Consider the following 15903-nt stretch of genomic DNA (forward strand, 5'->3'; position numbering starts at 1 on the left):
TGGGTATCAGAGTACAGTGTATATGCACGGCTCGTATGAGGATGGAATATCAAAGGGAATGAGCACCTGTGTGTTGTAATGAGTACACTGGCGCAAACTCCAGGAACACTTTTAGCTACGGGCTGCATGAATAACCAACTCATTAGATATTTCTATGCTTCAATAGTTTCTATGGTTATAAAAATGTACACACAGTATTTTGCATTGATTATTTCCCACTGGAACAATTACCCACTGAGACTGTACATGCTTTCTTTGCACATAATTTTTCCATTTGCAACAACGCATGTAATTTTGATTATACAAATTAGATTTGGGCAGGGAACCACTTACAGGAACTAAATTATAAGTTACCTTGAGCATGGGTTGTCAAAGGTGAGTAACCAAGGGACTCTTTCATCAAGCCACTCTAGTGGCTTCTGGTGCAGTAATGTCGACAAAGCACATTCAATCTGAATGGGCTCCATCGGCATTGCCGCAAGGGAACCGCTAGCGCGGCTTGTTAAAAAAAGGCCCTAAATCTACAATCCAAATACTATATACTGAGAATTTCTGGTCAATTTTTACTGAAATAACAATTTTGGGCACTGCGATTCCACAGATGCCCAGCTGAATATATATGGATAATGCAGACTTAATGCGGAAGCACTTAGCACCCCCTAAATTAGGGGTCCTTTCACTAAGGTGTGCTGAAAAATGGCCTGTGGTAGTGTAGGCGCAGGTTTTGGGTGTACGCAGATCCATTTTTCAGCTTGCGTGCAAAAATGCCTTTTTCAAATTTTTGCCGAAAATGGACGTGCGGCAAAATAAAAATTGCACGCGTCCATTTTGGGTCTGAGACCTTACTGTCAGCCATTGACTTAATGGTAAGATCTCATGCGTTAACTGGATGGTAATGACCTACGCGCTTTGAATACCACTTGACGCATGTAGCTGACCTGCATCAGAAAATAAAAATTATTTTTCAGATGCACATAGAGGACGCACGTCAAAATTGAAATTACCACAAGGGCCACGTGGTAGCTGGGCGGTAACTCCAAATTAGCATGTGTCGGGTGCATGTAGGCGCCTACGCGGCGTAGCAAAAGGGTCCCTCAGTGCAGGACCTGCAAAAATAAAAAATTAAAAAGCCCTGTTTTAGGGATGCATTAGAAATGGGCTTAGCATGCAGTAAAGTCCTGCGTTAAAATGCACTAAGGCCATTTCTTAGTGTATTTTAGTAAAAAAGTCCCTAAATTGTTTTGATGAACGCCTTACATGGTCTCTCTTCCATTCATGGAAGCCAACGAAGCAGTCAAGCTTGTTAATATATTCAACACTTGGACTTCTCTGAGAAAGGAGAGAGGATGGAAGGCTCGGAGCTCATTTATATCTCTTTAGATAGAAATTTTGCAGAACAACTAAACTGTTGGTCACTAATTTTGTGACTGACAAATATTGGTGGTCTGTAATAGAACCTTTTGTCTCAGATATGTCTGAGAGCTTTATTGCTCTTTACCGCCTCTTGTAAGACTACCTAGTTATTTTAAGTCCAAAGTTATCATCAATAAAACAGTAGGATGACTTTTTGATTCACGTTTGTCTTTCTGAGATACTAATGTAGTCTGTAAAAATTAATGCTTTGTTAAAATTCTTTGCAGATTTCCTGATTTTGCCAACTACTTATCAAAATTTTGAATTTAGTGGCATTCCTCGTTTATTTTGATTTTATTTTCTTATTTGAATGCCTGTAGGTTGTGACCTCGGCCAACTTCAGGCCTACATGCAAAGTCAAGGTAAATGAAGGTAGCTGGGAGCTAGCAGAAAGCACAGTCTTGGCAGCACTTTACCTTATCTCATCACCTTCTGGATCATAGGCTGTTATAGACTTTAGCTTTGTGCCTACTGGGATATCTTCATCAAACTGAGCTTGATATATGGATTGATTGAAAACTGGAACTTCATTTACATCGGAAACAAAAATTTTAACACGCGTGAAGGAGTCTTCCGTGTAATCCACTCCTTTCACCAATGGCTCAGGGTTTGTGGCCTGGATCACAAGGTCATATACTGGGAAAGTTTCAAAATCAAGAGGCTGTAAAAAAAAGACAGAAAATTAACAATGCAACGTTCAAATATCAATACCCTATATTTGTTTACAAAGTAAAGAATGACAGTGTTGAATACATGCAGGGAAATTCTGTATACTACGTGCTAACAGTTGCATGCCAATTACACACATAAATCATTACAATAATGGCACAAATGCACATATGTGTGCACGTATGCACATAAATGGTAAAATTCCACACTAAAGCACTGCTCTATAAATACGCACATATACAGCACGTATGTAACAGAGGTGGAGCTTGGACGGGACTCACATACGTAACTTATAGAATACTATGCGCCTTATAAACGAAAGTGATGGGCGCCCATATTTCGACCCAAATCAAGAGATGGACGCCCATCTCGAAAAGGTGCCCAAATCAGTATAATCGAAAGCCAATTTTAGGCGCCTTCAACTGCACTCCGTTGCAGAAACGGCCAAACTTGACAGGGGCGTGTCAGAGGCATGGTGAAGGCGGGACTGGGGCGTGGTTATCGGCCGAGGAGAGATGGAGGCCTTCGGCCGATAATCGAAAAAAATGGGCGTTTTTACCGCACATTTAGGGCACTTTTTTTGGACCCTTTTTTCTCACGAACAAGTCCCAAAAAAGTGCCCTAAATGACCAGATGACCACCGGAGGAAATCAGGGATGACCTCCCCTGATTCCCCCAGTGGTCACTAACCCCCTCCCACCAAAAAAAAAGAAGTTGAAAAACATTTTTCCCAGCCTGTATGCCAGCCTCAAATGCCATACCTAGCTCCCTGACAGCAGTTTGCAGGTTCCCACCCCCCCTACCTGTTACACTTGTGGTGCTTAATGCTGAGCCCCCCCCCAAAAACCCCAAAACCCACTGTACCCACATGTAGGTGCCCCCCTTCACCCCTTAGGGCCATGGTAATGGTGTAGACTTGTGGGCAGTGGGTTTTGGGTGGGATTTGGGGGGCTCAGCACACAAGGGAAGGGTGCTATGCACCTGGGAGCTCTTTTAAGGTTTTTTTTTAATTTGTAAAAGTGCCCCCTAGGGTGCCCAGTTGGTGTCCTGGCATGTGAGGGGGACCAGTGCACTACGAATCCTGGCCCCTCCCACGACCCAATGCCTTGGATTTATTTGTTTTTGAGATGGGCGCCTTTGGTTTCCATTATCGCTAAAAACCGATAGCGCCCAGCTCAAAAACGCCCAAATCCTAGGCATTTGCCCCGCACAACCCGTATTATCGAAAAAAAGATGGGCGCCCATCTTTTTTTGAAAATACGGTTTGTCCCACCTACGGAGATGGGCGCCCACGGAGATAGACGCCCATGGAGATGGGCGTTTGCGTTCGATTATGCCCCTTCACATCTCCTGCATTCTTTCATAGAATAAATCTGGGTGCCTATTTATAGGCATCCTGTTACATAACTACCCCCATAGAGCCTGATACTAAGGTGGCTATATCTGGATGAAGTTAACTAGTCCAGCTAACTTTATCTGAATATTTAGACCAAATTGGAGACAGCTGAACAAATAATCTAAAGCTAACTAGAGTGTTCCCTGGTTAATTTTAGGCCTGCTATTTGTGTGGCTCAGTTTAGTGGGGAAGTTATCAACATGGACTAACTTATAGCTTTCATGACCTGTTATTAACATTGCTTTTGAGGACCTCAGTTCCACAGTGGTACCCCTTTGAAGCAGCAAAGGCACATGATCCTAAAGGAAGCAGAAGCAGTCTCCTATTTAGTCTGGATATTTTGCATCTTCAAAATTTGGAACCCTAGGCAGTTGCTTATGTATATGCCTAAATCTACCTTGAACCCCAGTTTGTTAGAAATTGAACATCCAGAAAACAATTATAAAAGGCCAAAGGGTAACAGTAACCTCCTTTCTCTGGTACAATCAAAGTGGTTTGCATATTATATTCAGATATTTTCTCTGTCCCTAGTGGGCTCACAATCCAAGTTTGTGTACCAGGGGCAATGGAGGGTTGAATGACTTGGCCAAGGTCACAAGGAGCTGCAGTGGAATCAAACACAGTTCCCCATAATGCTAAAAGGTGCCCACTGTTTTTTTTAAAATAAAATTTATTAAGACCTAAAGGGGGATTTTATCCATCATCTAGATCCTAATGAATACTGCTGAAATGAATATTTAGTTTATAGCATACTCATTTTAATTCTTATATTTTTTCTTTATCATCATCTCTCATCTTGTGGCAAGCTTCCTGGCTGTGGAGTTCTCACTGGCTAATACTGGACACTAGAGCAACCCAAATGTAATAGTTACTTGAGAGAAATCTATTAATTGATCTAGAACAAACAAAAATATACATTGTCCAGATCCCAACTACAATACAGACCGGAAAAACAAACTTCTAAGGAAACATTTTTAATACATTAGTTTTTACCTGATTAATCTTCATGTAACCTTTGTTTGTTTGGGGATTGGTAGTAATCTCAAAGTGACCTTTCTGGTCTCCTTGGTGGACCTTGTAGTTAATGGCAGAGCTGCCTGTGGATGGTTCATCGCCATCCGTAGCCTGAATCTCTAGTATTACTGTTCCAACAGGAGTGTCTTCTGCTAGGGTCAGATTGCCATACTGAGAAACACAATAAGAAACATGAAGCAAAACTTACCCTCAGTCCAAAGAAGTACAGTATTTTCATTACCCATAAGAATATTGAAATACTTCAATAATATTCTTGTAAAGGCTGAGCTCAATGACACATTTCTAACACAAATTACCTCGATGCTAGCATTTTAATTACTACTGTTTTAAGTTTCATAATTCTAGACCTAGGGTGGGCAATAACAGTCTTCATGGTTCACAACTCAGTCAGGTTTTCAAGATTTCCACAATGAATATACATGAGGTTGATTTGCATGTACTGCTTCCATTGTATGCCAACCGATCTCATGCATATTCATTGTGGAAGTCTTGAAAACCCAACTGGGTTGTGGCCATCGAGAACTGTGGTTGCCCAACCCTGTTCTAGATATGCTTAAAAGCTGTATCAATATATAGGGGATGTCTACTAAAGGGCATTAAACCCTAATGAGCACTTAGCATGCATGAAAATGCTTAGCAGAAAGCGTGTTAAAGCATTTTTCAATAAGTAACTTGTGAATGCACTACGAATATATTATTTATATTTTTGTATTCGTTTTTTGGAAAGGGTATGACAGGGGTGTAGAATGGCCATGAACATGCTATTCAGCTAGCATGTTGACATTTGCACTTGCTAACTGGTTAGTGCATCCATGACACAGGAACCCTTCCACTTCCTAAATAGGAGGCAAAAAGTACTTCTGCATTATCTTTTCAGGTTCCACTAAAACAATCAAACGGGTGTGGAATCAAACAAATCACAAAAAAATGATAACCAAAACCAATATTATGATCCACTTGGTATTAAAGATATGAGAATAAGAAAATAAGAAATATACAGGAATCTACTAGATTCCACAAACTCCTCAAATCATTCCTATTCAAACAAACCCTCAAAAAGAACAGCGTATCTCAAACAACTAATTATTACTTGAATTGGTTATTACTCTATTTACCATTAACCTTCTCTTTGCTTCATGTTCAACTTCTCATTCATAATAGATTTTCTAAATGTTAAACAACCATAGCTATCTCAGTACGTTTATGATACTGTATTGTTAAATTGAATTCTTACAACAAATTACTTTCTTATGCATTATTCTTTGTTATGTATCCTATACTCTTTATTGTAAGCCACATTGAACTCAAACTTGTTTGGAATAATGTGGGATATAAATGTCACAAACAAACAAACAAATAAATAAACAAATTATTGTAGTAAATGAACATAGGCATTAAAGGAAGGAAAAGCCTCAAAGAGCTCCAGATCAACAGATTTATAGAGCTTAAAATGAACACAAGGATCTATTCTTCATCATTGGCTCAAAAACCTTCCCAGTCTAATCCAAAATTTTAAGACTTTTTAAAAAAAAGTTTTGGGGACTGAAGTTCTATGAGGCTTGTTGTGTGTGTGCAGAGATAAGTACAGCTTTCAATTTAATAACACAGGATTTATGTGCATAGTGTAATGTTTGCCGTGAAGATGAATGCAGAAATGCTGCAGAAATAATTTGAACACTAAGAAGAGTATATTATATTAATTTTGGACTTTTTATTTACTGGTGTTGAAGATAGAAGAAAATTTCAAAAAAATTAAATTTTTTTTAAAAAGTCTAAAATATTTTTTAGTGCAGGATTAGCATGTGTTGAGCGGCACACTACCATGGGACACCTCAGTGTGTCCCATGGCAGTGCTTTTTAGCATGCCTACTTTGGCTTAGTAAAAGGGCTCCTTAGTTCATGACCAGCAAAAAAAAAAAAGGAAAATGTTTTTAAAAAGTGCCGCATTGAGGGCCCTTGTACAGAGTGGCAGTAAGCCTAATGCGAGCTTACAGCTTGCTTTTCCAGGACTACCACCGGACCAACACGTCCGCCGGTGGTAGTCATATAGTACATAAGTACATAAGTACATAAGTAGTGCCATACTGGGAAAGACCAAAGGTCCATCTAGCCCAGCATCCTGTCACCGACAGTGGCCAATCCAGGTCAAGGGCACCTGGCACGCTCCCCAAACGTAAAAACATTCCAGACAAGTTATACCTAAAAATGCGGAATTTTTCCAAGTCCATTTAATAGCGGTCTATGGACTTGTCCTTTAGGAATCTATCTAACCCCTTTTTAAACTCCGTCAAGCTAACCGCCCGTACCACGTTCTCCAGCAACGAATTCCAGAGTCTAATTACACGTTGGGTGAAGAAAAATTTTCTCCGATTCGTTTTAAATTTACCACACTGTAGCTTCAACTCATGCCCTCTAGTCCTAGTATTTTTGGATAGCGTGAACAGTCGCTTCACATCCACCCGATCCATTCCACTCATTATTTTATACACTTCTATCATATCTCCCCTCAGCCGTCTCTTCTCCAAGCTGAAAAGCCCTAGCCTTCTCAGCCTCTCTTCATAGGAAAGTCGTCCCATCCCCACTATCATTTTCGTCGCCCTTCGCTGTACCTTTTCCAATTCTACTATATCTTTTTTGAGATACGGAGACCAGTACTGAACACAATACTCCAGGTGCGGTCGCACCATGGAGCGATACAACGGCATTATAACATCCGCACACCTGGACTCCATACCCTTCCTAATAACACCCAACATTCTATTCGCTTTCCTAGCCGCAGCAGCACACTGAGCAGAAGGTTTCAGCGTATCATCGACGACGACACCCAGATCCCTTTCTTGATCTGTAACTCCTAACGCGGAACCTTGCAAGACGTAGCTATAATTCGGGTTCCTCTTACCCACATGCATCACTTTGCACTTGTCAACATTGAACTTCATCTGCCACTTGCACGCCCATTCTCCCAGTCTCGCAAGGTCCTCCTGTAATCGTTCACATTCCTCCTGCGACTTGACGACCCTGAATAATTTTGTGTCATCGGCGAATTTAATTACCTCACTAGTTATTCCCATCTCTAGGTCATTTATAAATACATTAAAAAGCAACGGACCCAGCACAGACCCCTGCGGGACCCCACTAACTACCCTCCTCCACTGAGAATACTGGCCACGCAATCCTACTCTCTGCTTCCTATCTTTCAACCAGTTCTTAATCCATAATAATACCCTACCTCCGATTCCATGACTCTGCAATTTCTTCAGGAGTCTTTCGTGCGGCACTTTGTCAAACGCCTTCTGAAAATCCAGATATACAATATCAACCGGCTCCCCATTGTCCACATGTTTGCTTACCCCCTCAAAAAAATGCATTAGATTGGTGAGGCAAGACTTCCCTTCACTAAATCCGTGCTGACTTTGTCTCATCAGTCCATGTTTTTGTATATGCTCTGCAATTTTATTCTTAATAATAGCCTCCACCATCTTGCCCGGCACTGACGTCAGACTCACCGGTCTATAATTTCCCGGATCTCCTCTGGAACCCTTCTTAAAAATCGGAGTAACATTGGCTACCCTCCAGTCTTCCGGTACTACACTCGATTTTAGGGACAGATTGCATATTTCTAACAGTAGCTCCGCAAGTTCATTTTTTAGTTCTATTAATACTCTGGGATGAATACCATCAGGTCCCGGTGATTTACTACTCTTCAGCTTGCTGAACTGACCCATTACATCCTCCAAGGTTACAGAGAATTTGTTTAGTTTCTCCGACTCCCCCGCTTCAAATATTCTTTCCGGCACCGGTGTCCCCCCCAAATCCTCCTCGGTGAAGACCGAAGCAAAGAATTCATTTAATTTCTCCGCTACGGCTTTGTCCTCCTTGATCGCCCCTTTAACACCATTTTCGTCCAGCGGCCCAACCGACTCTTTGGCCGGTTTCCTGCTTTTAATGTATCTAAAAAAATTTTTACTATGTATTTTTGCTTCCAACGCTAATTTCTTCTCAAAGTCCTTTTTTGCCCTCCTTATCTCCGCTTTGCATTTGGCTTGGCATTCCTTATGATCTATCCTGTTACTTTCAGTTGGTTCTCTTCTCCACTTTCTGAAGGATTGTTTTTTGGCTCTAATGATTTCCTTTATCTTACTGTTTAGCCACGCCGGCTGACGTTTAGTCTTTTTTCCCTTTTTTCTAATACGTGGAATATATTTGTCCTGAACCTCCAGGATGGTGTTTTTAAACAGCATCCACGCCTGATGCAAGTTTTTTACTCTGCGAGCGTGCACAATATCCAGATAAAAAGAAAACCCTCAGAAATGACTTGCGCAATGGTAACCTGGTGGTAATCGGGCATTGCCGCACGCTGTCCGGTTACTGCCGGGTTAGCGCAGGAGCCCTTGTTGCCATCTCAATGGGTGGTGGTAAGGGCTCCCTGCCGCATGGCCATGTGCATATGGGGGCTTTTTACCCACTGCGGTAAAAAGAGCCCTGGTGCGCGGGTAAAATGGCCCCACCACTAGCGCAGGGCCCTTTTCCCCACAGCTTGGTAAAAGGACCCCCTGAATCTGGGCTTAGCGCATGGGTACGTCCTGTGTTAAGACGTAATAAGCCCAGATTCTAACATCCTTTGGTAAAAGAGCCCCTAAGGGAGTTCTTTTCCTTAATCCTCCATTTCTTATTTTTTCTTTATGATATATAAATATAGCCCTTTTGTGTTTTCCCTAGTTAATTGGCACCACTTATATATGTAGTTTTCTAAAATTCTACAGGGGGATGCCTCCATTTAGGCACCTCAGTAACATGGGGTGAGTGCCTATTCTTTGTCGGCACTTGGGCGTCCCAAGTGTCCTTATAGAATACTAGCGTCAACCTGGTATCAGTGTGTCTCCATTTAGGTGTCTCCGTTCACTCATGCCAAAGAGCTGGTGTAAATGGGGGGAGGGGCTAAATGTAGCAGGCATGCGGGCAACTTACCCAACCTATGGCCTGCCCATGTGAACATGCCCAATTTGCAAATATATGCTATGCCATTTGAGAGCACATTTATAGAATACCAATTAGGCGCCCTACTGGCATCTTCTCCAATATACAGAATAATGAAAGTGTCATTATTCTGTATATTAGGGCACACAGTTGGTGCATAAATGTAAGTGACTTGCCCTTTATATGTATAAGTGCCAGCATTTATATGTGGATGCTGCTGTTCTTTTGTTTTTTCCATATATACTTTTATAAAATTACTGCTCCCACTGCGCATGCTGGCAAATACACATGTATTTGTCAATATCTTTATACATATTTTACAAAAGGCTCCTTTTGTAAAATATCCTGGGAATGATGAACATCCCGATCTGAATGTTCCAATTCCTCCCTTGCTAAATGGGTCTTCACAAACCTAGAATATGTCTGCACAATATTACAGCAATGACCATATGGTATATCAAGGACTACTAATAAATATAAGCATAATACATTTTCTAGAAACAGATATATATAAAATATGGAGTCCTTCGCTAAATGATAAGAAGCCCTTTATATTCCTATGGGCATCTTATCATTTAGCGCACACTAATTGTTAGCGCTCTAAGGGGGTCTTTTACTAAAGCTTAGCTCGAGTTATCTGCAGCAGGGCTCATTTTATTCCTACGGGCCCTGCTGCAGATAACTCGAGCTAAGCCTTAATAATGCACCCTAATTGTCAATTAACAAGATGTACACTGGACTTTCACAGTATTTAATTCTTTATTTCCTAATCGCTCATGCTAATTTTGAAGTTTAATATTCACGATTGATCAAGCTAAGTTATCCCGATTTTTATTATAAGATGAACTTTCCTAACTGAATACCTACTCCATTCTGTCTCCTCTACCTTAACTATGAATTTCTTTTTTTTCCAGAACTGGTAATCACCACTACGGAACTATGTAAGCCACATTGAGCCTGCAAATAGGTGGGAAAATGTGGGACACAAATGTTATAAATAAATAAATAAATAAATAAAATAAAAGACTCCCTAAATCTGTTAGCGCATCTTGGTAAAAGGCCCTCTATGTAATTTGCTTTAAACCACACAGTTTAAATCCTCACCTACACTATGAGGTCCTCCTCCAAGCTGCCTCCCTCAGAACAAACGTTCTTGTAAGTTTGTATTAAGAATATGTCAGTGTATTTACTGAAGCAGCTTACATTTTATAAACCTACTAATCCCTTAGGCACCTATGATGCCCATGGTCTGCTACAGATGATTGTTTATAGCTCATCTAGGAAGGCGACATTTAAGGAGAGAAGTACTCACATCAGATTTCTCAAAGATGGGGATCTCATTATTGATGTCAATGACGTGAATCTGTACATCACAAATTGTTCGGAGTGCTGCAAATGAGACCAGAAATCAAACAATGATTTCAAAGTTGTCAAAAAATCTGCATATATTCATATGTTTGAGTGGATCTAGCATCCTTTGATAGTAGACATGTCTTAAACCAGACCAAGCAATACATTTAGGACCAGATGCATTACACGGGTTTTTTTTTTCCATCCTGAGTGTAATTTTATAATAGACCAAACATGACTACAGTCAGTTATTACAGATTTCTAAAAATTCATGCTGAGTAAAAATGTTACAGTATTTATGGACTCTTGATGTAAAGTTTCCTTAAAGGTACATTGCAAGGATTAGTAAAATGGAAATAATTGATATTTCTTTGCAGCCAGACGTGAACTTTTTTTTAAAACAGGTTTATCAAACAATTTATTTAATGCATCTGAAAAAAGTTTGAAGGATTGGGTCAATGAACTTTCTTGAAGATGCTTCAGACTAAATGACTACACTGAATGTTTTTATTGTTAATTATGGAATGTCATCGCATCTGGAATTTATTTATTTTAATTTGCTGTGCCCTTCTTGGTGAAACGTACTAAGGGGTCCTTTTACTAAGGTGTGCTGAAAAATGGCCTGCAGTAGCATAGATTTTGGATGCACGCAGAATCATTTTTCAGCGCACCTGTAAAAAAGGCCTTTTTAAAAATTTTGCAGAAAATGGACGTGCAGCAAAATGAAAATTGCTGCATGTCCATTTTGGGTCTGAGACCTAGCGGTAAAGTCTCATGTGGCAGTAATGACCTACGTGTGCCAAATGCCACTTGGCGCGCATCCAATACATGCGGCAAAAAATAAAAATTATTTTCCAGGTGGGCGGCAAACATGAAATTACCACAAGAGCCATGCGGTAGCCGTGCGGTAACTCCATTTTGGTGTGCACTAGGTGCGCATAGACGCTTACACGGCTTAGTAAAAGGGCCCCTCAGGGACTCTTTTACTAAGCTGTATTAAGTGTTAATGCGTGCTTAGAACAGGACATGCTAAAGCATTCTGGGTTAGTTTGCTGTTTGTGTGTGCTAGATACATTCATTTTTTGGGAAGGAGGTTGGTCAGCGGCAGAGAATAGGTGTGAATAAGCATTACAAGTGCAGTAACCTGTTAGCACATCCAAAATGTGGGAGCCCTTAGTGCAGTGATGGGCAACCTTTTGAGCTTGGTGTGTCAAAATTCGCGAAAAAAACGAGCATAACTCGGGTGGTGTGTCACTTCGAGAAAAATCTACTAGGACTGCCCCCGGGCCCCCCCTACCCGAGATCGCTGCCCACCCAAGGTCGCTGGGCCCCCCCCCCCCCACCTGCTACCGGGCCCAGAACTAACCTTAAAGCCTCCTTTCACGTCGCAGCAAGCAGCAGCAGGGCAGACCTCTCCTCCTTCCTTCTGTGCTCTGCCCTCGCGGACGTTACGTCAGGCGAGGGTGGGACACGGAAGGAAGGAGTGGCCTGCCCTGCTGCTGCTTGCTGCGACGTGAAAGGAGGCTTTAAGGTTAGTTTCCGGGAGCGAGGAGGGCGGACCACACTGCGGCGGCGCCGCGTGTCATCAAAAATGGCTACGCGTGTCAGTGCTGACACGCGTGTCACAGGTTCGCCATCAGGGCCTTAGTGCATCCTAAATAGGGGACCGTATGCATTTCCACATTATTTTTTTTAATGGCCACATGCTAAATGCTAATGTTAGCACACAGCCAGATATTCAACAAATAGAAAAATGCCTATTTTACAGCTGCGCTAAGTAAATAAATAAACAAAATTGCCAGCTCCACTACAGAATTCTTTTTGAAAATCAAATTCAATGTTTTAACAATTATTTTGAATTTATTTCAAATATATTTTACATTTCTACTGGTAAAGAAGATCTGACAATTTTGCCAAACTTGAACCAGGCTGAAATTCACTTGATTGGTATTAGAATTTGCACTATCCTTCCCTCTTTATTTATAGCACCGATGGACAAACTGAAGCAAAATGTTGCCTAAGTTCATTGGGTAAAAAACTGTAAAAAAAAAAAAAAAAGCAACATAGAAAACTTCGCCGGAATCAATGAAAACAAACTGAAATGAACAAAAGAAGTATTGGGACAATTGTCATAATTATCCAGATAGGTGCAGGGTCCATGGGTACTTTAACCCAATGTTTCCTGAGTCTGGTCCTGGAGTACCCCTTGCCAGTCAGGTTTTCAGGATATCCACAATGAATATGCATGAAAGAGATTTGCATATAATGGAGGCCGTGTATGTAAATCAAATTCAAGCATATTCATTGTGGATATCCTGAGAACCTGACTGGCAAGGGGTACTCCAGGACCAGACTTGGAAAACACTGCTTTAACCCATGGTCTTTGCACCAGTTTTTGATGAGAAAGTATGAGCATACTTTTTCTTTGAAAACTGACTAAGGAAAAAGTACCCACAGATAATTACTGGGAGTGCTACAAAAAATAAATCAAAATTATTATACCTCTATTTCTGTGGATAATTCTCCCATTGAAAATGTACATGGATCTGAAAATACAAAACTATTTTACTAAGCTAAGGTAAGCACTAGTGTATGCTTACCGCAGGGTAAAAAGCACTACCGCGGGGCGTGCTCAGGTGCCCCATGGTAGTTTTGGGCTTGGTGTGTGCTTCCCATGCACTAAAAAATAAAATGTATTTTTTAGCACTGAGGGCATGACTGGAGGTGGAGAGTAGGCATGTTCTGTGCTCATCAGTTAGAACTGCTACATTGCTTCACACTAACTGATTAGCACAGGATTAGTGCATGAGCCCTTACCTCCTGCAAAATAGTGGTCGTAAAGGCTCACACGCTAATGGGGAGAATAACACATGACCATTAATGGGAATAAAGGAAAATGAAGCCATTTTACTGATGCACTAAAAGTGGCTTCAATGCATGGGCAAGACCCACACTGGCCACTTTTTAGCACAGCTTAGTAAAAAGGCCCCTAATGTGCGTTGTTACCTTTTCTGCCCTAACTCTGGCTCCAGGAATGACTGTGTAATGTAGGTCAAAGTACACACATTGTAAGTACATATGAAATATACTCCACCTGAGAGTGCTTTTTTCTTAAGGTAACTGAATTATGAAAGTATATAAAAAGATGTGCAAATGGAACGATTGTTTTGGTGGGGTCCTTCCAGTGATATTACTGACTATCACAGCTTTTTCTCAACTATCTTGAGAAAAGATTAACTATATCAAGTCGGAGGTGCTCTCAATAGAAGAAAAATTATTGATCAGAACCCTTGTCATTGGCGACATACATAAAACCTTAGTCATGTTGATGTTGATGAACTGAAGTCCTACGCCAAACTACTGCAGAATCTTCAATAGATACTTCCATTCTAGTCTGTCAAAAGCCTTCTCATTGTCTAATGACAAAGAAGTTAGAATATCTGCTTTATGAGCAGCTAACAACATATTAGCAAATAACCAGTATTATCCTTGGATAGTCATCCTTTCATGAACCCAACCTGATCAGGTTATATAATCACTGGTAAGACTTGTAATCGTCTCATATGAGACTTGGCATAAATCTTGGCATCTACATTAATCACTAACAAAAGACTTGTTGAATGAATATTAATGACATATTCTGAATCAAATCTTGTTCAAAATCTTAATGAAAAAAGGAGGAAAAGACTTCAGACAATAGTCTGTGGACTTGTATCTTTCACTGATGGCTATAGTCACAACAGACGTATACAATCATTGACCAAAAACCTCCCAATTTTCAACATTGTTTAGTATTTTAATTTGGTCATGACTTATTTTTTATTTTTTATCTTTTTAAGACACGAACAATAATTGTTATGGTATCGTACACTTAACTTTGGTAAATCCCAATGGGGTTCCTGTTTTACCGTGTGGCTCCTTCAGGGGAATTTACTCATATGTGCTCACCCAGGACATCTTTTACTAAGGCACACTCACGTTTTTAGCGTGCACTAAAATTGTGGGTGCGCTAAACTTTAAAGACATCAATGCATTCCTATGGGCATCTCTAACATTTAGCGCAAGCTAAAAATGTGAGCGCGCCTTAGTAAAAGACGCCCCTAGTCTTTCAGTAACTCATGTCATTACTTGATACATGCCAGATATGAAAAGAGGGAATTAAAAAATCTCTGATCTTATCCCTTTAGGATCTGGAAAATATAGTAAAGTAAAACAAACTGAAAGGAAAAAAAGCCCACAGTTTGTGAAATCTGTACGTTTGTTGACTTTTTGTAGTGCTTTCCTATCACAAATGGATTTCAGAGTATGTTTATCTACTGTTTTTAGTGTTATTTTATCTTATTTTATATTGTAAACTGTTCTGATTTACTTTTGTAATAAGTGACGGTCTAGTAAATGAATAAACGATAGTTGTTTGTGGAAGACACATAAAAAATCAAGTAAATGAATCATATAGACAGGAGCGATAATGGAAACCAAGGACATCCATCTCAGAAACGACCAAATGCAAGCCATTTGGTAATGGGAGGAGCCAGCATTTATAGTGCACTGGTCCCCCTGACATGCCAGGACACCAACCGGGCACCCTAGGGGGCACTGCAGTGGAGTTCATAAATTGCTCCCAGGTACATAGTTTCCTTACCTTGTGTGCTGAGTCCCCCCCCCCCCCAAAAAAAAACCCAAACCCACTACCCACAACTGTACACCATTACCATAGCCCTTACAGGTGAAGGGAGGCAACTACATGTGGGTACAGTGGGCTTGTGGTGGGTTTTGGAGGGCTCGCTGTTTCCTCCACAAACGTAATAGGTAGGGGTGAATGGGGCTGAGTCCGCCTGCCTGAAATGCACTGCACCCACTAAAACTGCTCCAGGGACCTGCATACTGCTGTGATGGAGCTGAGTATGACATCTGAGGCTGGCATAGAGGTTGGCAATCAATATAAAGATGTTTTTTGAGGGTGGGAGGGGGTTAGTGACCACTGGAGGAGTAACGGGAGGTCATCCCCGATTCCCTCCGGTGGTCGTCTGGTCAGTTCGGGCACCTTTTTGTGGCTTGGTCGT

The 15903-nt window shown here is 40.9% G+C and overlaps 1 protein-coding gene across 1 annotated transcript in view; it reads right to left on the reverse strand.

Annotated features, from left to right (window-relative positions):
- CDH17 (cadherin 17) overlaps positions 1–15903 on the reverse strand; it is a 202539-nt gene that overhangs the window by 41041 nt on the left and 145595 nt on the right. Inside the window, exons 14-16 of the mRNA XM_030216653.1 lie at positions 10803–10879; positions 4472–4663; positions 1830–2074 (exon numbers count right to left, since the gene is read on the reverse strand). Of these exons, the coding sequence (XP_030072513.1) occupies positions 1830–2074; positions 4472–4663; positions 10803–10879 (514 nt within the window). The remainder of the gene's footprint in view (positions 1–1829; positions 2075–4471; positions 4664–10802; positions 10880–15903) is intronic.

This window comes from Microcaecilia unicolor, chromosome 1 (assembly GCF_901765095.1).
Source record: "Microcaecilia unicolor chromosome 1, aMicUni1.1, whole genome shotgun sequence".
Lineage (NCBI taxonomy): Eukaryota > Metazoa > Chordata > Amphibia > Gymnophiona > Siphonopidae > Microcaecilia > Microcaecilia unicolor.